This window comes from Bubalus bubalis, chromosome 22, assembly GCF_019923935.1.
Source record: "Bubalus bubalis isolate 160015118507 breed Murrah chromosome 22, NDDB_SH_1, whole genome shotgun sequence".
NCBI classification, from domain to species: Eukaryota; Metazoa; Chordata; class Mammalia; order Artiodactyla; family Bovidae; genus Bubalus; species Bubalus bubalis.
Genome location: NC_059178.1, coordinates 9,360,497 through 9,387,283, shown reverse-complemented (window position 1 = coordinate 9,387,283; position 26,787 = coordinate 9,360,497). Strand labels below are relative to the sequence as shown.

General features: G+C 37.7%; 1 protein-coding gene across 10 annotated transcripts in view; it reads left to right on the top strand.

The window, feature by feature from the left end:
* The window catches only part of DCC (DCC netrin 1 receptor), a 1,367,203-nt gene that overhangs the window by 1,216,141 nt on the left and 124,275 nt on the right, over positions 1-26,787 (top strand). For all 10 annotated transcript variants that reach the window (XM_044934810.2, XM_044934809.2, XM_044934814.2 and 7 more), the window contains 3 exons: positions 650-757; positions 10,072-10,266; positions 17,409-17,441. In XM_044934810.2, coding sequence (XP_044790745.1) covers positions 650-757; positions 10,072-10,266; positions 17,409-17,441 — 336 coding nt within the window. The remainder of the gene's footprint in view (positions 1-649; positions 758-10,071; positions 10,267-17,408; positions 17,442-26,787) is intronic.

Sequence of the window (26,787 nt, the reverse complement as noted above, 5' to 3'; positions counted from 1 at the left end):
ATGGCAACCCACTCCGATATTCTTGCCTGGGAAATCCCATGGACAAAGGAGCCTGGTGGGCTATAGTCCATGGGGTCGCCAAGAGTCAGACATGATTAAGTGACTGAGCACACACATGCAGGTTGATACTAAGATCCTCATAGATTCCTTGTCTCCTCTATTTTCAAGTATTTCTTTTCCTTCTTGTTGGGAAATAACCAGATGTTACCTAAGCAAGATGTTGTGACCTGCATTTAAATTCATTTTTTAAGGAAAAATAGCATTAGGTGAACTTTCATTTACAAATCCTGCAGTTGTAACAGAATTTTTGTTTCTCGGAGACATGTAGCCATTGATCTTGCTAACTTTAATAATGGTTCTTGAATTTTAGTGAATCGCTCACTTGAAAATGCCAATTATACTTTTCTCTATAGTCATACATATTCCGTTTTCCTCTCTATATGCTCACCTTTGAAAGGCAGTTAACTTCCGGGAAAAATATTAATTTCTGTGTCTTTGCTTAATTCAGATACTTAAATCATCCATGGTAAAATAAGCATGATGTATGGCATGATAGATCCTGCGTGTCAGCATCATGATTAGAAGCCCCATAAATGTCTGTTTTCTTTCACATCCAATGACAAGACCATGTTTCTGTTTCATCTCACAGCCCCGACCTCTGCTCCTAAGGATTTGACAGTCATTACTCGAGAAGGGAAGCCTCGCGCTGTCATCGTGAGCTGGCAGCCTCCCTTGGAAGCCAATGGGAAGATTACTGGTAGGCATCTCAGCTTTATTTCCTGTGCTGCTCCGCGTGGCCTGCCGTGGCTTACCTCCAGCATGCCGCTCAAACCTCTGTCCCAGCATCTCAGTTGACTCCTGACCCTCTCTGATTGTCTCCTCTTAACCGCTGCTGACCTTGGAATTCTTCTAATGGAGCCTACAAATACACACCCCAGCACATTTCCTTTGTGTTGCTTCCTGAAAGATGTGTATTCCAATTAGTGTAGACCTTCTGTGTTTCATTCTGGGCGGCATTAGGTTAACCTCCTAACGGAACTCCTTTGAGCCTAAATGACTAAAAAGAAGCCAGTTGTTGGGCAATTATAAAATACAAAAGACACTTAATGACCATGTATTTTCCTAGGAAACATAGGAAGGAGGCTTGTTTGAGGGTTTTTAGTTTCTCACTTAGCTCTTAGCTTCTTACTTAAATCATAAGGTTCAGAAAACACTTGATATTGATGGATGGAAATTGAACTTAATGAATATTTCACAGTGACAGATTTTATTTTGCCAAATATTACGGATAACATCGATGCCTAATTAAAGCATCCATTAGAAGCCTGTAATGTTAATTTAGTATGAAAAATATAATGGAGTTCTATCAGAGATTTTGCATTTAAATGATCACTTTAGGCTTTTAATAGATGTCTCCATAGCATATAATTATTATGAAAAATATTGTATAATGAAAGATGTGCACATTATAGTCTAACTTGAACCATTGGGTTAGGCACATGCAAGAGTCACTCCTGTTTCTTCATTTTTGCATACCAATAGTGGATCTTGTAAATTAACAAAGCAATTCAGCCATTCTCTGATACAGAGATAAGCATGGAAATTACAGTTCAGATGGCACACTTACTTGCTGTGAGTTACTTTTTGAATTTTACAAAATGAAAAGGTAATGTGAAAATTCCAAATGTGGTTTAAATTTAAGCCGAAGACTTGTTTCCTCCAAGAAATTGCTCTTTCTACAATAGCAAACAGAATTTTATTTTGAGCGGACAAATATGGGAGAAAAATAAAGAGGGACATAAAATCTCCCCAGCATCTGATATGTGTCAGTTGTCACTCTGCCAGACCTTCTAAAACTGAGGCTGGCTCATTCTAATTTTCTGCTTTTCTCCACTCAGTGTTATGACCTCTCTTCATTGGTTCTATTTCAGTACTTTTGGAGATTCTGATTTGTTTACATGATGACTTCCATTATGTTATTAACAGTTGTTTATAAGCATATGGTAAATCAACAGATAGTAATTTTAAGAAGAAAACAGTCCAGAATAGGAATTGTCTGAATAAAAATAGATTCTAATAGAAAAAAATATACTTTGGGGTAAAGGATAAAATAAGTCATATATTACATAAATCTCACCAAATGGTCTATGCAAAAAATAGAATGTGTTTTCAACTCTGAAAAAAAAGCTTAGTTTTGCTTTTCAGTTGGAACAAAAAATGGAAGTCGGCCCCATATTAAGAAATGTAAATTAATCTGAGCGATAAGATTTTGTGTGCTAAGGTCACAGTGCATGTATAAGAAACTGTGTCCACATAGTTTATTTAGAAGTGTATGTTCAGTAATTCTCATTACTAAAAATCTATTCTTTCACAATTGCATAGTTTAAGTATGAAAAGAACTAATTTTCCCCTCTAAAGAATAGTTTATTTGTTAAAGTCAGTTTATAATTATCAGTCTAAGCTATTTTGACTCTATTCAACAGGGAGCAAACACTAAGAACCTTTAAAACAACTTTAAATAACACTTAAAACAATTTCCGTTCCATGCATGTTTTGATACTTTCATTCAAATCAATTCCAAAAAATAGTATGATAAAACATTTAAAGCACCAGCTCTTTAGACTGAGGGCCCAGATCTTCTGCACTCAGTTTCTTGAGAAAGTCCAAAGGAAGACGTGAGTTCTCTTCCAGTGTGTCGGGGCACATGTCTACCTGTGTGGAGGAATATACTCCTGTCCTGCTTCCATATTTCTTTGTTTTCCCAAATCCCTCTATGCCCACAGCAGAACAGGATGGTTAAGAACCCAGCCTTCTGATGGAGATGTCTGAGCAAGTTATTTCATCTGCCTGAGTCTCACTTTAGGACTCCTTTTATAGAATTGTTATAATAAAGAACTGAGAACAGTCCCTGGTACCCTGTGAGCACTGAAATAATTTAGTGATTATTCTTCCCAGTTGCAATTCATTCTAGAGCAGGTGTTCATTAATGTACTCTGCTCAGAACCCAGACCATCAATTTGTAAGTGTAGATAATGATGAATGTACACGTGTGGGTGTGTGGGTGTGCACACGCATGTGCTCAGTTCTGTCTGATTCAGTGACCCCATGGATGGCAGCCTGACAGTCTCCTCGATCCATGGGGTTTTTCAGCAAGGATTGTGGAGTGGGTTGTCATTTCCTCCTCCAGGGCATCTTCCCAACCCAGGGATCAAACCTATGTCTCCTGTGTCTCCTGCGTTGCAGGCAGCTTCTTTACCACTGAGCCATATAGATACGTGTATATATGTGTACATAGATTTATATTTCAAAAAGATGAAACAAAAAAATGTTGAAAAGGGAGATCTAGATTATTCCAGTGCTTCAGTTCCTTGATCATAAGCTGGCAGCTTGGGAATTTAGACTGATATTTTCAGAAGAAAATGGTTCAAAATGAATTAAACATTTAGTATAAGCTTGTCATTCTCCTCAGCACTTTTGTATTATAAGTAGTCATATGTTCCCTATTCTTTTGTTTTGAAATAAAGAGTCAAGGGCTTTCTGGGGTAAATAATTCTCCTAAAGTCAAATAACCAAGAAATAGCAGAGCTAGGATATAAAACTCAGGTTCCTATTCTTAGCTACTACACTAAGCTTTGTTCTTCTTACTAGTGACTGGCCCAAATCAGTGACAGGCAACTGATTTATGACTTAATTTGTCTGAGGAGGGATTGAGCATGGAACTTTTTTAAAACTCCCGGAGTGATTTTAATATATAATTACATTTGTGAAACATTGATCTAAATAAATGCAGCATCCAACATTAAGATCAAACACCAATATACATAGAAGAGAGCTTCAGAGGTTGTTTCCTTATCGATACCATCTAATGACTAAGGTTACACCCTATCTTTCTGTGTAATTTGATACTCTAGTCCCGTTCCTTTCCTTGAAATTCTCTTCTCACTTGACTTTTGTAAAACTGCCTAACCACTTTTCTTCCCAATTCCAGGCTGTAATTTCTCAGTCCTTTTCTTCCACTTGTTCCAGAAGTGCTATTTCCCAGAACGCAGATCTTTTCATTCCTTTTGTTATTTTCTCTGAAAAAAGTTATCCACGCTATAGCCAGGACTTCAGTGATCTTGCAATTAATGTCTCTGAAATCTGTATCTCCATCCAAGGAGTTCTATATATACACATCCTATCTCATACTGTACATTTGCAGTTCTCTGTCTTACTGGAAACTTGTTCTACTCCCCAGCCCCTCTTTCTGCTGTTCTTCTCTTTTTAGTCTAACACCCACCACAAACAGCCAAGTGATGCACTGTTATATCCTGGAATAGGTTGTTAGCTCATTGAGATTGTGAACCGAGCTGGACATTCACACTGGAATCACATGTGTCTAATATTCTTACTTGCATCTTTTCAGAAGCTTCCACCATTCACCCAACTGCAGAAGGTGGCAACTTAGTCTTATCTTGACTTTTTCCTGTCCATCCCCTTTCCATATTATCAAGCGAGAAAATCTAAATGCTTATAGTACAAGGCTGAAAACTCTAGGAGAACAGGGTTCAGATTTTGTTCAATTCTTTCTCCCCAGTAACAATATCTTTGACACTCAATAGGTAATTACTAAACATCTGTTGAGTGGAACAATCATCAAATTGATATTCAATATATTGTTGGACTTGACTCTGTAGTGCCAGCTTCCAAACAAGGTATTTCTTAAGCCTTCTTAATATAAATAAATAAAAGCTTTAGCATTTACTAAATAGTCACTATGTAAAGATAATTTAATAGAAATACCCATATATTTTAAGTTTTTAAAGCACATTATCTCACAGCAACTTGTTTTCTGATACGTTAATTAAGACATAACTTGGATGAAGCAAGTTGCTCAAGGTTGCAATAAAGCTAGTTAATATTAGCAGTATTACTTGAGGTCAGGCCTCCCTGAATCAGTAACCCATAATTTTTGACCACAAAAAAGTAGGAAATTGGTCCTCATTTTTAATATATCTACCTCTATGTGCATATATTTATTAGAATCAGTTCTTTAAAGATGAGAAGCCCCCTTTGGGCTGAGCTCCTTGCTGGGAGGGGCCAGTTCTGTATGGTCTTCCCGGTTCTTATCAGCCTCCCTGATCCTTGGAAAGGAATCAGCCATGAGTGGAAGTATGGAAAAGGACAGAAGAGGGATGAGAGGTGGAGGTAATACGTTCTGACACTTTGCTTCTGGAATGACAAATATCTATTCGTATATGTACATGTGAGCTAAGTCGCTTCAGTCGTGTCCAGCTCTTTGTGCCCTAAGCACTGCAGCCCGCCAGGCTCCTCTGTCTGTGGGATGCTCCAGGCAAGAATACTGGAGTGGGTTGCCATGCCCTCCTCCAGGGGATCTTCCCGACCCAGGGATTGAACCCATGTCTCTTATGTCTCCTGCACTGGCAGGCTTTTTTTTTTTTTTTTTTTTATACCACTAGCGCCATCTAGGAAGCCCAGCTATTTGTGTAAGTAGAGTCAAAATGAAAGATGCATGATGCTATGTTTTATATGTATTTAGACAAATGGTATTCCCATGCGAGAATGCCCAGGTAAATTAATAAACCCAAAAGGTTTTGCAACCTATGGTAGAATATAATACTCTTTCAGTCAGTGTGGTGGATAAGAGATAAAAATGAAGTGGAAAAAATATAAAATTAGACACAGAGGAATGAACATATAGATACAAAAAGGTAGCGGCAGACCTATAAATGCATCCCAACTTGTGTGGTTATGTGGAAATCTCCAAGGTGAGACTTCAGTAGTGGACTTAATAGCCTCAAAACATATTAAACTCATTCACCAAATGAAATTCTATGGTTTCTCTAAGGCTAGATTTTATTTTTTTTTTCCAATATTTTATTGAAAAATCCTCCTTTCGAAGAGTTGGGCTGCTTTTCTGGGTGCCTGATGTCCTCTGCCGGCATTCAGAAGTTGTTTTGTGGAATTTACTCGATGTTTAAATGCTCTTTTGATGAATTTGTGGGGGAGAAAGTGTTCTCCCCGTCCTACTCCTCCGCCATCTTGGCTCCTCCTCCTCTAAGGCTAGATTTTAGAGTTCTGAGTAATGTAGTCTGTTTATGTTCTCCATCTCAGTATTCAAATTTATAACCAATGATGGTTCTTTTTATTTTAATAAGTTTAAGAAAATCGCTTAAATACAAATTGGGGTCAGAACCTGATGTGGCACTTTTAGCTTTACATATGTGATGCCAGAACTGTCATTTTTTAAAACATTTTATTTATTATTAGTAGTATTTGGCCACACCGTGTGGTATGTGGGATCTTAGTTCCCCAACCAGGGATCTAACCCACACCCCCTGCAGTGGGAGCATAATGCCTTATCCACTGGACTGGGAAGTCCCGGGAAGTCCCGGAACTGTCATTTTAAAATGCTTCAGTGAATACTCTTCACATAGAAAAACTTACAGTGAAGCAAGCATTGTATTCTCATTTGCTAGATGGAGAAAATCAGGAATAATTGTAGCCGACATGGGATGGGAGCACAGTCATCCAAACTTTGAAGTTTGTCATGCTCTTACAAGAGCCCATGAAAACTTGAACAATTTCATTAAATGTCATGAATTTAAAACTTAAATACTTACAGGCTAAGGGGTTTTATTCAATAAGTGAGTTTCAATACCTATTATCCAGAGACTATTTTATTAGTTTTTTTGAAGAATAAGAAGTAATATAAGACATGGCTCCTGAACTAAAGGAATGTTTTTATTCTTTTGAAGAGATAAGATATGCACGTAATAAGAGCTGGAAAAGTATTACTAGTGCCAGGCCCTTCTTTTCAATAGATGTGGTTTCTTTGGGCACAAAAATGGAGACTCTTCTGGCTTAAAGAGTAGTAGGAGATTTTATTGATGTTGACCACAGGGGCTGAGTTCTCAGTGAATGGACACCTATGAGTCAGAAACAACTCCTTTATCCAATGGTATTTTACAATCCCTTTTGAACTGCAGTCTTCCAATTTTAATACCAGCCAGAGGGAGGAGTCATATCACCTTTATAAATTTTGCAGACTTTTTTTTTTTTTTGGTAAGTCCTTTATCTTCCCCTGAGCTTTCCACATCTTAGACATTCATATTTGTAGCATCAATATCTCAACAAATATATTACAAAAATTACTGAATTAACACAATCAACTAAAGCAGTGATTCCTGACTATACTGGAAGACAGAAGTCACCTGGGGTGCAGATTCCTGGGGTTACCAGAAACCTATTATACTCATCACTGCTGTGTAACAACATCACCACAAATTTAGCAGCTTAAAAGCACATACACTTGCGATCTCACTGTTTCTGTCAGTCAGGAATCCAGTCACAATTTAGCTGGGTAATCTGCTTTAAGGGTCTCTTACAAAGTGGTAATCAAGGTGTTGGCTTCTGCTGATGTCTCACTTGAGGCTTACCTGGGGAAACACTTGCATCTAAGCATATGTAGTTGTTGGCAGGACTCAGTTGCTCACTGGCTGTTGATCAGTTCCAGCCTCAGTTCCTTGACACATGGTCTTCTCCATCTGGCAACCTGTTTCATCAAAGCCAACAAGGGAGTCTGCTAGCAAGACAGAAGTTACAACTTACGTAACATCATCATGGAAGCAGCAGTCCATCACATTTGCTTTATTCTGTTGGTTAAAAGCAAGCCTTAGGTCCTGTCTAAACTCAGAGAAAGGACTGCACAAAGGTATAAGTACCAGGAGGCAGGCATAATTGGGAGTGATCAAAGACTTGTCTACAGTCTCTCAAATCAAAATGCCCTCAGCCAGGGAGAGGCTCAGTGGGACAAATTAAGAGACTAGCATTGACATAATGTGCTACCACGTGTAAAATAGCCAGTGGGAACGTGATGTATATATAAAACACAGGGAGCTCAGCTCGGAGTGCTGTGATGATCTGGAGGGGAGGGAGGGAGGCTCAGGGGTGAAGGGATATATGTTTACATATAACTGATTTATGTTGTTACACAGCAGAAACTAACACAACACTGTTAGTTTTAATTAATTTTAAATTAAAAAAAATTTTAAACCGAAATACCCTTTCTTGAACTCTGTGGTTTGTAACTTATACCTAGTCCGCAGGTAATTCTTATGATGAGGCAGATTTGAGAAACAACAAAGTCAGAAAAAGTGGAAGCCAAATTAAAATAGATGCAAGCTATCAGCATTGACAAGAATTTAAGAGAAATGGACTTCCAGAAGAGGTAGTTTGTGGCATTGCTTAATCGTAAAGAATCACAAGGAAGAAGTATCCAGTTCACTGTCTAGAACACATCCCCTAAACCGAGATATAATTCTGTAAATCACTATAGGATTAAGTGAAAATGATACAAAATCATATAAGTATTCTTCTATGTATTGGAATGGATTACAGAGTTTACAGAAAGGAGAGCTCACTATAGAGGAAGGTTTCATATGTTAGATGTAGCTTAAACTGGACCTTGATGGATGGGTAGAAATTGGATGAAGAAAGAAAGGAAAGGTGAAGTGGTGTGAAGAATGAGAGGGAAGTAGGAATGAGCACAGCATGGAAATCAGTCTTCCTGAGTAAGGGTTGTGCTGAGATGTAAGAAGTATTCATGCTTGTTTTGGCAGGGAAGTGAATCTGAGTTAGAGAACCTTCTGACATGACCTCTGAAAGAACTGTATGAAGGTCCCCGGTCAAAATGGGACAAGTGGGACTGAAAAGGAAGGACTAGGGGAATCAAAGGAGGATACTGTTTTTATTTTTATTTTTTTTAGAGCTTTCTTTTTTTATCATAGTATAACTGCTTTACATTGTCGTGTTAGTTTCTCATGTACAACAGAGTGGATCAGTTATATGCATACATATATCCTCTCTCTCTTTAGCCTCCCGCCAACCACCCTCATCCCACCTCTCTAGGTCATCACAGAGCACCAAGCTGAGCTCCCTCTGCTATGGAAACAATTGGTTTTAAAAGTGTTACTTAAGAAGAAATGTATTCAATCCATAAGCTCAGACCTAGAGATAAAGTTGATGGCCTATCTAATGCAGATACCATTGCAGAATTTTAACAGAGATAGAGGCTGACCACATTCATGTAGCAAAGGCACCTGCGATGAGTTGTTTTATAGTTTATATTGCACTATTATCTGATATATATTGTAATATAAAGGGATGAATTAGTGCTTTAAAATAAAAGCTACCTTAAATATTAGCCAAATAAAATGTTAAGAGTATAAATAGTTTACAGGAATAACTAGATCTGTTTGAGTGCATATTAGATTACCACCATTGAGAACACTACTGTTATTCAAGTAACATATCTCCTAACACAGAGGATGAATGATACTATCAAATGATGAATTTATTAATGTTTGAAATATTAACTAGATAACCTACAGTAATCCAAAAATACTTCTTCTTTCTGTTTGTTTATTTTTGCTTAGGTGGGATGGGCTAGGGGAAAGAGTGTCGGATTTTTAGTATGGCAATAGAGGATTTATCCTAGCCCTTGTATCAGTTAGCTTGGGTTCTGCTCAGCTGTATCATCTATGAAAAGAGAGCAACAGTATCCCTGCCAACCTCACCGAGTTATTACAGTAATCAAATATGATCATTTATTTTTATGACACTTTAAAATATTGGGCATTTTATACTTTTCAATGTATTTTTATTATTTAAACACTAGCCAAAATAAACATTACTTATTTTCATTATTGGATACAGTGAAAATTACAAACTTGTTATCTATCTTTTAAGTTTTTCCTCATGTTTGTATATTAGAGCAAACCAATAATCAGGATTTTCAGACAGCAGAAACCTCACATTTTTAAATATGGCAGATAGTTTTATAACAGCTTATTCCATTTTTTAGATTCTGTACACTGAAGTAATTCTTTTTCTAATCTTTGCAATACCAAAAAAAAAAAAATCATTACTTGCCAAACTGGATACTGCACTTTATAGTTTGTGGATATATAATAATCCTTGAAAATTGTATTTGGGAAACATGGATGTTTGGAAACAAGTAGCGCATGTAGTCAGTACACTAGATAAAGTTGTGTTCATTTATTTTTGCAGCTTACATCTTGTTTTATACCTTGGACAAGAACATTCCAATCGATGACTGGATTATGGAAACAATCAGTGGTGATCGGCTTACTCATCAAATCATGGATCTCAACCTGGACACTGTGTATTACTTTCGAATCCAAGCACGAAATGCCAAAGGAGTGGGGCCTCTCTCGGATCCCATCCTCTTCAGGACTCTGAAAGGTTGGAATCATTTCCTGTCATTTTCTTTTCTTTCTCCCCCCCGCCCCCCGCCCCCATGGAGGGGTTATAAAATAGTTTTGAAGTCTGTTTAGGGAATTGACTTAAACCATCTCTGTTGGCACCATGACTACAGTGGACATTCAAAAGAAGTTAAAATGCAAATTAAAACCAAAATGAGATATCACCTCAAGCCTGTTAGAATGAGTGTCATCCAAAAGACAAGCAACAACAAATGCTACCTTGACTATGGAGGAGAGAGAACCCTAGTGCACCATTTGGGTGTGTAAATTGGTGCAGCTGCTACGGAAAACAGTATGCAGGTGCCTCAAAAAATTACAAGTAGAAATACCATATGATCTAGCAATTCCACTTCTGGGAATATATTCAAAGAAGACAATAACATTAACTCTCTAAGATACCTGCATCCTGATGTTCATAGAAGTACTATGCACAACAGCCAAGACACGGAACCAGCATAATGTCCATTGATGGATATAACAGAATATACATATAATGGAATATTACTCAGCAACACAAAAAAAACATGGAAATCCTACCATTTGTGACAGTATGGATGGACCTTGAAGGTGTTATGCTAAGTTAAATAAATCAGAGAGAAAGCCAAATGCTGTATGGTTTCACTTATATATGGGACCTAAACAAACAGATAAACACCAGATTCAGGAAAAGAGATCAGATTGGTGGTTATCAAAGGTAGGAGGTGATGAGGGAAGGATTTGGAGGAAAGTAATTAAAAGGTACAAACTTTCAGTTATAAGAGATGTAGGTACTAGGGAGGTAATAAACGCGTGATAACTATAGTTAACACTGCCGTCTGATATACAGGAAAGTTGTTAAGAGAGTAGATTCCAATAGTTATCGTGAAAAAAGTTCTTTCCTTTTTATTGTATTCATACAAGATAATGGTATTAACTAAAGCTATTATGATAATCATTTCACAATATGTGTAAATAAATCATCTTGCTGTATATCTTATACAGTGATGTGGCGTTTCCCAGATGGTGCTGGTGATAAAGAATCTGCCTGCCAATGCAAGAGATGCAGGTTCGATCCCTGGGTTGGGACGATCCCCTGGAAGAGGGCATTGGCAACCCACTCCAGTATCCTTGTCTGGAGATTCCTATGTACAGAGGAGTCTGGCGAGCTATAGTGCATAGCATCGCAAAGAGTTGGACACAACTGAAGTGACTTAGGACGCATGTCAGTTATTTCTTAAATAATTGAAAAAAATTGGAAACAAACAAATATGATAAAAGATAATTAATTAAAAGTTACCTTTTTATGCTGAAAGCCAACATGCCAAGGCAATATCTATTATATTATTACATTTTCTGTCATCAACACAAAGTATACATATTTAACTTGACTTTTTTTCCATTACACTCCTTTTGGAATTTTGTATTGATTTCATATATATGGGCTCTATTCACAATATAATAAAACACTTTAACCATTGTATTTAAGGGATAAAAATTAAAAAGCATTTTATTACGTGAACTGTGTGCATACTATCTACTACCAAGTTTAAGTATTTCCTTTCAGGAACTAGTGTTCTTATTAAAAGAAATTTTGATATGGCAAGACAGAAAATCTCAAACAAAATTAATTTTTTTTTAAGGACACAGAGTAGCAACATGAAAAAAAATATCTTGCATCATGATTACTAGAAGAAAACTCTACATGCTTACAAGTATAAAAATCACTGCTCAATTTAAGGATAGTTGTATGTTTATACAGAAAAATAAAAGGCCTGAGATTAGTGACTACTTCATAATGATCTTCATATAAGTTCTTTCTGTTTTAGAGCACAGCATTATTTTTTTTTGGAGGATGAATGATTTCAAGAGCCTCTATTATTTAGCAATTGAAAATAATTCAGATGTTCCATAGTTGATATATAAACATGTAAATTTAAGGTATTATATGTGTTATTGTCGCTAAGTCATGTCCAACTCTTTGCCACTCTGTGAACTGCAGCCCACTAGGCTCCTCTGTCCATGGAATTTCCCAGGCAGGAATACTGGAGTGGGTTGCCATTACCTTCTCCAGGGGATCTTTTTAACCCAGGGATCGCACTCACGTCTACTGCTTGGCAGACAGATTCCTTACCGTCTGAGCCACCAGGGAAGCCTTTTAAGAAGGATACTTGGTTTTTAAATCCCTTACCACCTTATGCCCATATATCTGTCGGAAACCTTAACAAAACATGATAGCAAACAACTGACAAATTAGAAAGATGTATCTGAGTTGACATTTTTACCCATTTACTTGGACAAACTAAAGAAGAGACTTAGAATAACTAGATAGCCCATTTCTCAGTTCTCCTAGGAAAAATACTCTAATAAACAGTAGACATTTGGATGCTGGTGATTGAGCTGTTCAAAAGCTAGATTTGGTAGCAGCTAATCTGAAAGTTTGCCAAGAACATGCAAATAAACATTCAGCCTAAGCCTACATGACAGCTCTTTCACGACAGAGTAGAAGTTGGAAGGAAGGCAAGAGGAAAATGAGCCAGTCTTCGCCTATCCAGGTTTTTAGGACTTCATGTCTAAATCAGATTTCACTCCAAATGAGCAATTGAAAGGAAACTGGTCATTCATTTTGTGGGAGCATGAAATGTAACTAGATAATGTTTCACAAATGATTCATCTTTACCTATAGACAAGTGCCAAACTAATTTCATGCTTACAATGTATGCCAACTAGAGATCTCACAGAGGGTTTAAGATAACTTAAGACATCCAAATGTATTAAGCAGCAGAGAGATGAGTTATCTCAGGATTTATAGGCTCATATTGATCACCATCCTGTGGATTATTTAATGAACTTCATATCCCATTTGGTACTATTTACTCTAAGTGCCCTGAACTCATCCATGAGATGTTTAAGAGTAAGAACAAATTCAAGATACGTTATATGTCACAATAGTCCATTAGGGTTATTTCTAATATCGTGATATGAATATTTAAGATTATCTACCCCAAGTATATCATATTCAATTAATAGACAATTAGATTTTTATGCTGTCTTGTGCTGTGCTTAGTCACTCAGTCGTGTCCCATTCTTTGCAACCCCATGGACTATAGCCCACCAGACTCCTCTGTCCATGCGGATTCACCAGGCGAGAATACTGCAGTGGGTTGCCATGTCCTCCTCCAGGGAATCTTCCCAACCCAGGGATCGAACCCAGCTCTCCCGCATTGCAGGCAGATTCTTTATCATCTGAGCCATGAAGGAAGCCCAAGGTCTTACATTAAACTAAGTTTTGGATGTCTTAAGTATGTTTTAAATGATTCAGACATTGATGTTGCCTATCTTTATAAACAATTAATATTGCATAGGCACGAACCTTATATGTACGTCACATGACAGATAGTCTAAGGTAAATAAATTACTCATCATAAGAGACTTGAAGCCACAGTGAATCACATCTACACTAAAGATAAAATGCTCTCTGATTTAAGATTTTCTGTTTCCAAAGCTGCTTCAAAATATAAGGCCTCTGTTCATCAGAATGTAATGTCTGACAGACAGAAAGGATCCCTTATTGTCCTGAAGCTGAGGAAACTCTCAGTGGTCTATGAGAGTTGCAAATTGTGCATTAGTCAGTCGTTAAGAGCATCATTGGAGAAGGCAATGGCAACCCACTCCAGTACTCTTGCCTGGAAAATCCCATGTATGGAGGAGCCTGGTAGGCTGCAGTTCATGGGGTCGCTAAGAGTCAGACACGACTGAGCGACTTCACTTTCACTTTTCACTTTCATGCATTGGAGAAGGAAATGGCAACCCACTCCAGTGTTCTTGCCTGGAGAATCCCAGGGACGGCGGAGCTGGTGGGCTGCCGTCTATGGGGTTGCACAGAGTCAGACACAACTGAAGTGACTTAGCAGCAGCAGCAGCAGCAGCAGCAAGAGCATCATTTTCTCATGCTCAGTCTTTGTAAAGATAGAAGCATTTTCTACTAGAAAGTAAGGTTTTACTTTTTTTGTTTGGTCACCAGTCAGAGAAGTACAGGAAACTCAATCTGTAATCATTGGTTAAATAAAAGGATGCTTATAACTTAAAAGGAATTAAATTATCATTGCCTTTTTAATTTTTTTGTACATGCATTATACAATGTTGTACATATATGCAGTAGATCTGATTCTTTCTTTGGGATGTTAATTGGAAGAACATTGAACTTCATTCTCTGACCACAGAAGACTCTCCCTTCTCCAGATTCCATATTATGATACCTGCACACTAGAGAAACCTTGGAAAATGTCTGAAATGTATGTTTATTTCTGCCCATCACATGAGTCGTTCCTTCTAGTAAAGTAAGCTTCTCCGTGTTGGACTGTCAAGTAACAAGGAGGAAGGACATTCCTGAAGGATTAGACCAAAGAGGGCATCTGTGGGGAGATGAAGTCGCCTCCCGCACAGAGAAGCAGAGTCTTCAGCAGAGGAAGAGCACTAGAATAGGGTCTCTTTTCTGGGCATTCTTAATTGCCATTCTGAAATATTCATCTCTCCCATACAAGGATATGGAACTAAAAGCTGTGCTCCAGAATACAAAAAAGTTTTAGTTTTTAAATAATTTTGTGAAAAAGTACATAATATTCATGATAGGTGACAGGAGAAATTAAAAATTCAAGGCATAAAATTATAATACTTTGGCATTTGTTTTTAATTTTTAAAAGTCATTATTTTCTTTAATAAAAAGTACTTATTAGGACATATTTAGTCCCTGTTGGGAAATATTCTTTAGTATTATTCACCATACCAAATATTTATTTGTTACTTGTAAAAAATTTGGACTACAGGTAATGCATTATGTAATTAAAGACAAAGGGAGAGAGAAAGAATGGCAATAAGATAAGACTGGTTTTCTTCTCTTATTTTTAATATCATTCCAAAAAGTCCTCACCTATGAGATGCTGATTCAAACAGTTTCTCAAGTGTGTTCTGGTCTGACTACCAAACTTTTCCCTTCCTGGCTTGTTTGGTCACATAGACCCTGACGTGCCCTTCCTCATTCTTACTGAACACTTGGTGTGGCACTTCTTAAAGCAAAGTGTTCTTCCTTAAAAGCTATATTAGGATCCTTTCTCTGTATGTAAACAATAGATAATGCATTTGCCTCTCAAAAGCACCTCTCATCAACAATTCCCTAATACCATAACAAAATATATTTTGAGACATCATTAGTGTTAATTGGGAAATGGGAGAGAAAAATTAAGATACACATTAAACTGTAATGATTATATTTGAAAAGACTGGATTAGATGACCTGGTGAGTTGAAAATTGTTAAATCTTGAAGAGATACAAAGACAGTTATAAAACTTAAAGCTTGTTGAATCTTAATCTAATAAGCATGCTTTTATACACCATTTTCCAAAAAGTGATTCATAATTCAGTCTTCTACTTAGTAAGATATCTTTCCTGGTTTATCTTTTTCATAGACCATGCCTCTGTATTATTTGAAAATGAAACAAATTGCAAATTATCTCTGGTTTAGGAGTTTGTCCTTCTGTGATATAACATTTATAAACCCTGTATTTGAAAGTGGTTTTTACTAACAGCATTATTAAGTATTTTGATTTTATATATTATTTTGCACAATTATTTGTATTCTTTCAAATAAAAGAAAAAGGAAGGACTGCCACCTACAAGATATTTGCTTTAAGTATTTTTCAAACAATAATGATGGATTTGCTATGAGACCACTACATGTAATGAAAAAATAGAATAGATTATAGGTTGCTGCCTATCAGAATCCATTATACTTTTCTCTGTCTGACTTTGAGACATATACAAAAAGCAAACCAGCAAATGTGGTAGCCTAAGTGTCTGACTGCAATTAAGTGAGTTAAATAAAGCCAGAAGACTCAAAGATCAAAGAAAATCAAATATAGTTGAAATAAGTCTAACTGACGGAAACTTACAGAGATCTATGTTAGTCAAAATGTCATTTCACAATTTCTAGGAAAGCAGTGTTTCAGAGATTTACCTCATATTTAGTTACATTTGGTTAACAGAAGACACTTTTCAAAAATTTAGAGATATCTTAAAATCTAACAAATTATTTTCAAGAACAGTATACATAATTCTGTATATGACCAACCTAGACAGCATATTAAAAAGCAGAGACATTACTTTGCCAACAAAGGTCCATCTAGTCAAAGCTATGGTTTTTCCACTAGTCATGTATGGATGTGAGAGCTGGACTATAAACAAGGCTGAGCACCAAAGAATTGATGCATTTGAACTATGGTGTTGGAGAAGACTCTTGAGAGTCCCTTGGACTGCAAGGAGATCCAACCAGTACATCCTAAAGGAAATCAGTCCTGAATATTCCTTGGAAGGACTGATGCTGAAGCTGAAGCTCCAATACTTTGGCCACCTGATGTGAAGAACAGAATCATTTGAAAAGACCCTGATGCTGGGAAAGATTGAAGGTGGGAGGAGAAGGGGACAACAGAAGATGAGATGGTTGGATGGCATCATCAACTCAATGGACATGAGTTTGAGTAAACTCTGGGAGATGGTGATGGACAGGGAGGCCTGACGTGCTGCAGTCCATGGGGGTCACAGAGTCGGACACGACTGAGCTACTAAAGTGACTGACTGATACATAATTCATTTAAAATAGTCAACAGTTCAGCACCTTGCCTCACAAGGTTTAAAATCAAACCATTTAGATTAAACTTTATAATAATTTATTACTTTACTCCGTTCATCTGAAAATTGGTTAAGTTCTCTTGTTGAAAAATTAAAAATGAATACAAGAAAATAGCTTCCTTAACTTATTTAAAGTATATGGATGATAATTACTTGGTAATAGCATGCATTTATTACTGTTAATTGTATTATTAAACTTGCATGAAAATAATCTTAAGTTTGTTTTAGAGGACTGTTACAAATAACATTTTTACAACACATTTACACAGCAAAATATTACTTTCAAATTCTTTCTTTAATTTAATGGAAGTAATCACAGTAACTGACTCCTTATCAATTTTATTTCAATAGGGCATTGGCCTTGATATGAGAACTCACTAATAAAACCGTTGGCTAGAAATGTCACCTTTCTTGATGGAAACTGCCAAAATCTAATAATATTATTTCTCTTTCCTCCACAGTGGAACACCCTGACACAATGGCTAATGACCAAGGTTGGTGGTTTTCATCCGTCATTTTTCCCTCCTTGGGTCAATGCTGTCTTTTAGAAACGTCAGTCATTATTTCATTTTCTTCTTTCTACCTGGGCCATACACCTGATGAAGCAGACACTAGTGTGATAATTAATCTAGTTAATGAAGTTCTGCTTGGCTGAGGTTTCGGCTCTGATAGGGAGGATGTAAATTTTCTTGAGAGGAAATTGTTTTGTCTCCATTCTGAAGGACCAATTAAAATGTCAAGCTTCTTTGTATGAAATAAATTTTTAGTCTCTGTCTGCACTTCTGAATAATTCACATTAAGTGTAATTAAGCTCAGCATAATTTTCAAGCTGCTCTTGCACCCTTTCATGAGCTCTGGATTAAAGTTCTGTAGCTCGACAGAGAAGACCCATAACTCGTGTGTGCTTTTCCTCTACAATGAGCTGCTTTTCATACAGAAAAACAAAGTTAGGTCAACTTTTTTTAGGGCAATACTTTTGTTCATTTTGAAGCCAGAAAATTTTCATTTTAAGAATAAGGTGCCAGTTTTACTCGCAGTATTTTGTCCTCCTTCCATTCATTTGCTAAAAGCTGATTTGTGTAGAGAAACAGAGATGGTTTTACACAGAGGAAAATGGAAATAAATCAAATCCATCAATTCTCAGGTAGATAGGAATTTATTACCATGATTTGTAGACTGATGTATTAAGATGCCATTTTTTTTTTTTTTTTTGCACAAAGGATAATTAGTAGAATGCCACAGGGAAAAAAAAAGAATAGTTTATGCATTTGATTTTTATAGGATGTTGTAGTCTTCCAAAAGCGAGCATTTGGAAATGCTCAGAACTGGTGACCATTGGTGTTGTGAGTATTGGTTCAGAGCTCACAGCTTGTATAATTGTTTCCTGCTTGAGACATTATTGTCAACGTAACCTCCCTACCATCATCATGTCTGTAAGGCATCATGGTGTAGACTATGCTTTTCAACAAGAATACTTTTCAATTGTTGACAAATACTAAGAATCTGAATGTTGTTTCACTAACAGTAGCAGATTGTCTACATGAGTAGTATTTTATTTAATGATCCTGTATTCAGGTTTATCTCTGGGTCCTTATATCATCCCTCTGCTTAAGAGAACATGGCCAACACTTCATACAGGCAGTAACTGAAATGATGGAATACACAGAAATGTCCACCCAGGGTTAAATTTTCCATTAATCATTCCCTGATAGCTCAGTTGGTAAAGAATCTGCCTGCAATGGAGGAGATCCTGGTTTGATTCTTGGGTAGGGAAGATCCTGGAGAAGGGATAGGCTACCCACTCCAGTATTCTTGAGGTTCCCTGGTGGCTCAACTGGTAAAGAATCAGCCCACAATGCGGGAGACCTGGGTTTGATATCTGAGTTGGGGAGATACCCTGGAGAAGGGAAAGGCTACCCACTCCAGTATTCTGGCCTGAAGAATTCCATTGACTGTACAATTCATGGGGTCGCAAAGAGTCGGACACAACTGAGTGACTTTCACTTCACTTAATCACCTATATGTTCCTGCTTGCTTACACTTAAAATATTTTCATAAGATCAATATCTACTAAACAGTAATATTTGAAAAGCCACTAATGATAAGTAATTGACAGCTAGCATGTATTTTATTAGGTAAATTAAACATTGGTGCTATCTAGATTCAAGCTGGAATAATTAGCAGAATTTATAATTTCAATTAAAAATAATTAAAACAACTTTGCATAGCATTCTTAACTTAAATGAATTTGGGGCTTCCACAGGCAGGCAACTCCTAAGTTTTGAAATTATGTTTAGAAAAAGTATATATAGAGAGAAAGAAAATATGAAAACATTTTTTAAATAACTGAACCAGATGAAAAGTTACATTATTAGCCATTTGAGTGACAGTATGCTCAGGCTTCTCAATGTAGTGGATTTCCAGTTGTTTCTGGATTCCTTTTAATTTTTTTTGCTGTTATTTTTTCATTGTTTTGGTAATATTTTCAGCTACCAAGAAATATATTTTGTACAGTCTCTTTGGTCACACACTCTCCATGGATTTTACTCAGATCCTCACATTGACAGTGAAATCAGATCAATTATGGGGAACAAAAGGAATTCCCAAGAATTATTGCCAGTGGCTGTGTTCATATATTCGGGCAATTGTTCTTTTTCTTCATCTGACAATACTTCGATTCTGTCACATATTATACTACTTGGTCCCTTACTCAAGCACAAGTGGTATACAGTTGGTCAAATTGATAGGTTCTAAATTTTACATCAAACTCTAATTACTTGTAAAAGTGAGAAGGAGTGACAATATGTAATTTAGTGGTTATAAGCCAGATCTTTAAATTCTTACAAAGAAAGCATATAAAATTTGTTGGCCATCCAAAACTCTTTGAAAACAAAATCAGACTTAGTGCTCGAAAAATAACCCAGTTTAAAGATTCCTCTAAGATTGATGGGAAGAACAGGAAAAGGCTGCTTTGAAGATCCACACTCTCGGCACACAGCAAATCAGCTGGATCTGCATTATTGTGCTCTCTGTTAGAACAATTTGTCCCCTTCCCATGGTGAGATGATCCCACAGTTATATTTACGACAAGCGCTGAATTTCTGTTGAGAGAAAATTTGCTCAGAGAGAAAATTTAGCACCCTGGGTCAGAGTTAACCTTGCAAAGATGAATCCTAAATAGAAAAGCAGGAGGTCGAGTTTGACTCATATGAGAAAAAGGGAGAAAAGTTTTGATTGCTTTTAAAAAGTGTCCTGTGATCTCTTGTCACAATTACCTTTTCTTGGAACTTAATATCTCCCCTGAAGAATGTAAATGTGAAAGCAAAAAGTTAGTTACGTTTGAGTCGCATCTGATTGGGGAAAAGTGTTTTCTTCTGAGTAATAGCAGTGGTAGCATGAAAATGATGGCTGATTTGCATAGAACTCCTTTTCCCCTCATGTAAGTGTAAACTGATCAGATCCAGCGTTTTCACATCTCTTGTTCCACATCTTAATTATTTCTCTAGTCTCTTGTAGGCACAAGCAGCCAATAAGTTTTCAAGTAATCATGGGATTTTAGAGGTTAATTGCAGATTTACTCCTTTGGAGGGTCAGTTGGAGAAGGGAAAGTGAGTGGAAAAGATACAGACTGTGTTCCTTTTTTATTTTTCATATTTTGGTAAAAACCCTGTTAATTTGTCTGTGTCTGGGTGGGTGTGTATCATAGTAAAATTAATCCTTGTGAAGCTTTCACCACCAATTGCTATTCTAAGAGCTTAACATGTATTGACTCATTTAATCCACATAATGTGTGTGTGTACTAAGTCACCACAGACATGTCTGACCCTTTGCTACCATATGAACTGTAGCTCACCAGGCTTCTCTGTCCATGGGGTTCTCCAGGCAAAAATACTGGAGTGAGTTGCCATGTCCTCTTCCAAGGGATCTTCTTGACCCGGGGATCAAAGCCTCATCTCTTTCATCTCTTGCACTGGCAGGCAGGTTCTTTACCACTAGTGCCCCCTGGGAATACTATGGGAGATACACTGTCATTTTTCCCAATTTACTGATGAAGAAGGGGAAGCTCACAGAGTTCAAGTGATTTGCCTGTAGACACACAGCTGGTAAGCAGCAAGACCATGATTCAAACCCAGACAGCCATCTTTCAAAATCCCTATTTTGAACCACCAAGTATGACTACATGCTACGTATACATATACACACACGGCACTTTTGACGTGTATCTGTCAAGTCCCTGCATCTAAAGTGGGCATATAGATACTTTCCTAATATCAGCCTTTCTTTCCCCAATTCAGTGAATATTCTAGAGAACAAAGCAGTTATCAATCTGAGATCATCCTCTAAGTGGGAAGCTGCAGCACTGAATATATGATCCTGACAGTCCTTTATCTCAGGAAACACAAGCATGGTCCTATCTCTACTGCCTTGGTCAGCTCGAGTGGCCAATACAAAACACCACAGTTTGGGTGGGTTAAGTAACAAATGTATTTTCTCATAGTTCTGGAGGCTGGAAGCCTCAGATCAGGGTTTGGCAGGGTTGGTTTCTGGTGAGAACTCTCTTCCTGGCTTGCAGACTGCTGCCTTCTTGCTGAATTGTCCTCACGGGGTGGAGAGAGTGAGAGTGAACTCATGACCCTGCTTATAAGGATGCTAATCTTATTGGATCAGGGCCCCACCCTTATGACCTCATTTAACTTCAAGTACTTCTATAAAGACCTGTATCTCCTAATACAGTTACACTTGGTGTCATGAATTCAACATATGAATTTGGGCATGGGGAGGACATAATTCAGTACATACCATCTACTTTCAAAACCAAAACTGTTCTTTCACTGATTCTCTTTCCAGATTTTCAAATGAGGAAGCAGAAAAAATTGTTGTGCAGGTTACTCAGATATAGTATCAGGCAGAGTTGGAACTCAAACATGTTTATCTCTGACTCCCAGAGTATGTTGTCTTTCCTGTGTAGACTGTTGCTCTATTTATGAAAAAATTGGCTCTTTGTTTTTCTACAATCAGCTTAAACCTTTTAGATCTTCAAACAGAAGCATTTATTAAAGCCTCTTGTTTGGGGATCACAGTGGAGGATAGCCATAACTATAAAGTATGACCAATTCTTGAAAGTAATTATTAGATCAAACTTTTAATCGTAAATGATTGCTTTTGCACCCTTGAGCAAGTGAAAGGAAAGGTAGTTGCACAATCGTGTCCGATTCTTTGTGACCCCATGGACTGCAGTCTGCCTGGCTCCTCTGTCTATGGAATTCTCCAGGAAAGAATTCTGGGGTGGGTTGCCATTTCCTTCTCCAGGCGATCTTTCTGACCCAGGGATCAAATCCGGGTCTCCTGTATTGCAGGCATATTCTTTACCAACTGAGCCACTAGCATTTAACCCCAAAATGTTATCCTCTGTGTTGAGGTGTCAATAATGTAAAAACTGGTAATTCTTAGCATGAAGACAAATGCTGAGTTTCATATATGTTTCCATGCTTGCCCACCGGGGCAGTAGTACAGGTGCTGTGGCCATGACATGGTACCATAAAGAGGAATCCTCGTGAAATGATCTGTATCACTGCTGATGCGAATTATGAGGGAAAATGGCTTGCTTTGAGCACCGTCAAGTATCTTCAATTCACCATGGCCTGCAGAGGGGTGACGTAAAACAGGAGACCTGGAAAAGAGGCATAAATTCACAGGCCAGTTTTTAGATCCAGATGAAGGCAGCCTGCTGAGAATTGCCCTCCCACTGCCGAGAGAGAATTACGCTCCGCTGAATGGCGATAATGGCTGGTAATGCTCCGGGCTTTGCCGTCAGCTCGGTGTGTGATGGAAGAGAACCAGAATGCAATAGGATGCCCGAGATGCTAGCACCGTGCTGACACTGTGAGCTCCTATGTGGATTTGGGCGTGGGACTGAACTCCTCTCAGCATCCTCACCTGTAAAATGATGACTTAGCCCAAATGATCTTTGATTTCTTTTAGGTTTCAGATGATCAAATTTTAGAATTGGTATTAGAAGACTAAAGCGCAGGCACAGCATCTTCGTGTCGGTAGCCCCTCGCATGTCAGCACTCCCGCTGGACATCTGCACTCTTCTGCGCATTGTGCATGTTCTATCATAGTTAGCTCTCACATCCTTACAGATGCAGAAAGTAAAACTCTTAAGAGGTCACATCTTGCCAAAGACTCACAGAATGTAAGTAGTTAGGCTGAAACGTATACCCAGGCTAAGTAGCTTGAGAATCTCTGCTCAGAACCAATGTATAATTTCTGGAAATGCAGTAAGTTAATCAACTCCTACTTTGTTATCAAGAAACTGAAACTTACACACCCTTCGCATAAATTCACCCAGTTTAAAGGTCTTTGTCTTTCCCCAATAGGGTATTCAGGCCAAGTACTTGACATTACACTGGCCATTTTCCACCTCAACAAGTTTGATCTCATGAATAAACAGAATGTTAATTGTTTCCAGTTTTAGGGAAATAAGCTTTTCAAGGCAGTCTAGTCAAGCTTGAATTCAGTTAATGTAATTCAGATTTTGCAGGATTTGGATCACAGGAGCCAGGCTGCTGTTTGAGAAATTGACACCTTTAGCACCTTTTGATGGGAGTCATTTAATTGAAAATGAAAACCTATTTTTACCCTGTTATCCTGTGTAATTTCAACTCACTTTATTAGTCAACTGCTTGCTACACTCCCTTGAAAAAAAACTACTCTCACATATGTTTTTCTCAGCTCCAGAATTTTGCAATTCTGAAAATTATAGTGTTAAAAAAAAAAAAAACTAGAGGCCCAAAATGAGTAATGTGCTTTTGATAAAATATCCTTTCCCAGCAAGCAACAAAGAAACTGTCTAATCAACCTCTCAGAAGTTATTATGTTTTAATAGGTAACTTTGAAAGAAAAAAAAATGTACCTAATGCTTACAGAAGTTAACATGATTCATGGTATAGTTTTAATCTTCTCAGACCTGAAAGCTAGACATTTTCATTAATAAGCCCTCAAAAAGATATCTTAAGCAAGTCCTTATTGTCAAGCCTCCTGTGATGCCAAAGGTCCTTCTTTGTCATAGATATCAGCCAAATATTAAGTTCCTAGCTTTTTCTGCCTGGTTTATCAGTTCAGGATTCTGCCTCATCAGTTTTCTTTCTGAAACACAGATGGTTCACTGTTACTTGCAGAATGAAGTCAGTTCTCTGACATCAAGGTCCTGGTTGTCTGACTTCAAATTTGGCCTTCTAGACTCACAACCAGTTTATCCCTCCATGTATGTCACAGTCTGTTAGCAAAGATTCACAAATCACTCTGGAAAAAAAGTATCTTTAGAACTCCATGCTCTAGCTAGTACTGTCCTCTTAGCCTTAGCAGTGCATTCTCCCTTTCTCTACTGAGACAAGTCCTTATCTTTGAAGGCTTTTTCTCAATTGTCTTTTGTCCAAGAAGTCTTTGTTACCTTTCTGGCCATTTATTCTTCTGTGTGTGCATAACACCCAGTTTAGTCTCTGCTATGCTATTTGTTTCTTATAGTTCATCTATATATGTATCCCCAATGTCTTGGCCAGGTTGAAATTCTTTGGTGGCAAAGGGCTAGTCTCATTCACATTGTCATCTCTGCCTCCCTATACCCCCAATCTCTAGTTTTGAACCTATCATATTATAGTTGACTGATAAGAGTTTGTTGAATTGAATTATGACACAGATATTTGAGAAACAGAGTAATCTGGAAAGATAGACTTTACCATCTCATCCAAAGTATCGTTTGGAAAACCCAGAAGTAACAGTGTTCATGCCTGTGGGATACTGTGCAGTCAGCCCTCCCTATCTTCCTGTTCCAAACCTGCAGATTCAGCCAGTGTTGGATCCTGTCCTGTGTTTACCTATTATATTTGAGCATCCGTGGGTTTTGGCCTCTGAGGCAAGTCCTGGACCCGATCCCTGCAGGTATTGAGGGATGACTGTATAGGTGATTGATTTGGGGGGGATGAAAAAGATATGAAAATATTTTTTTCCAGTAGGGAAAATGTATCTTCAATATTCATCTATTAAATTAAAGCTGAACAGAAAGACAAGCTCTCTCTGATCCAGGAAAAGGTGGTCACGTTGTAGATGATTTTGATCCACTGGGTCCTTTTCTTGACCTTTGCCCTTCTCTGTGAAGGTTCTTCACCCTTTTCATCTTTCTTGACCTTCTCTGTCATTTACTGTCAGAGAAAATGTATACACTTGCCGTTCAGCAGCTGCTCATGGTCCTGAGTATGTAAAGAACAAAATCAAAACTAGTGGGTGCAGAGGAGTTTTTGAAATTCCAAATGTGTGATATGAAAACAGTTGGACTCACTTTTGACAACCTGTTTAAAACTATTTGCCTAGCACTGTTCTAGATGTGATGAAACCTAAGAAGGAAGTATGGTTCCATGGGTTCATTTGCAAAAAGATACAGTATAGTTAGGATGTAAAGACTCGCAGCCGGATATGAAAAGTATGAAATGCTAAAGCAGGTGGTACTATCTGCATATGCATGTTATAGGGTTTCAGACAGGAATCACTGTGAGTAGCAGTAAAAAGACTTCTTAAGATCCAGTAGTTTAAATATATGAGCAAAACTTGAGTCAGCACAAATAACTATAGAGAGAAAATGACTTGAACTTTTATTCAGAAAAATCCTAGGATGGGAAAAGCAAGAAGCTGCTCAAAGAATGAGGATTGCAAATATGTTCAAGGCATAATTAGGGCACCGCTGTACAGACTAGGACACTGTGGTTGAGATAAATTGGTAACCGTGCTTTTGCTGTTTCTCTCTGCTCTAACACAACAGTTCTCCGGGCTTTTTACTCTGAAATACATCAAGTGCCTACTGTTGTAGGCTCCTGAAGACCAGCAGTGTTCCCTGCATCCAGAATCCTGCAAACCCCATTCACTCTTGACTGCTGATACTGATCAAAAGTTGTTTGAGGGGAACAGCATCAGTGAGAGTGAAGGTTGGGGAGAGGAAAGGAAAATCTGGAATAGGAACAGGGCCTCACTCTCCGTCATCAACTCTTTAAAGAGTTTTCCTAGCTCTTTTGGTCCACTTCCGTTATGCCTTTTCTGAAAGGACACCTTCACTTGTCCCCGTCCTCTGCATGCTGACAAAGACAACTATTTCATTTCTTTTCCAAAGTCTGTTGTGTTTTGTGTGCCTTACTGAGAATGGGGCTACCATCTTAAGTCAGACCCACACAGCAAAGCCCTCCCACACAGCAAAGCCCTCCCAATCATACACCCTGATCAACTCTAGGCGATGCTCTAATTTTTGCCCAAATACACTCCCTATTCATCTTTCATTTATTAAATTGCTCAATAATGGTAAAACCATCATCATCAAAGTCAGACAGATTAAACCACTTAAAATGAGTATGTTAGTTCATCTTTCTGAGCCGCAGTTTGCTCATCTATAAAACGGAGCTAATAATGTTTACATCATGAATTTGTAATGAATAGCATCCTCATCCTATTTATTATAGAAGTCTTTCCTGTTGTATTTAATTTGCTCTTCACACTCAGCTAGAATCATCACACTAGAATGCATATTTGATTGAGTCACTTTTCTGCTTAAAATACCTTCAGCGGATCTGTCCCCTATAAGAAAAACTCTAGACTCTTTTGTAAAGCATATAATGAGTTTTATGATTTCATCTTGGCCTCTTTCTCTAAGCTTACCCAGTTCATTCTTCTCTGGTACTTTTACACTTATCTTTTAATTCCCAGGTGTCACCCCTGAAAACTCAGGGGTCACCCTAAGTGATGTCACCTCAGATGTCACCCGTGAAACACCTTCCATCATTTTTCTGGGTGGAAATA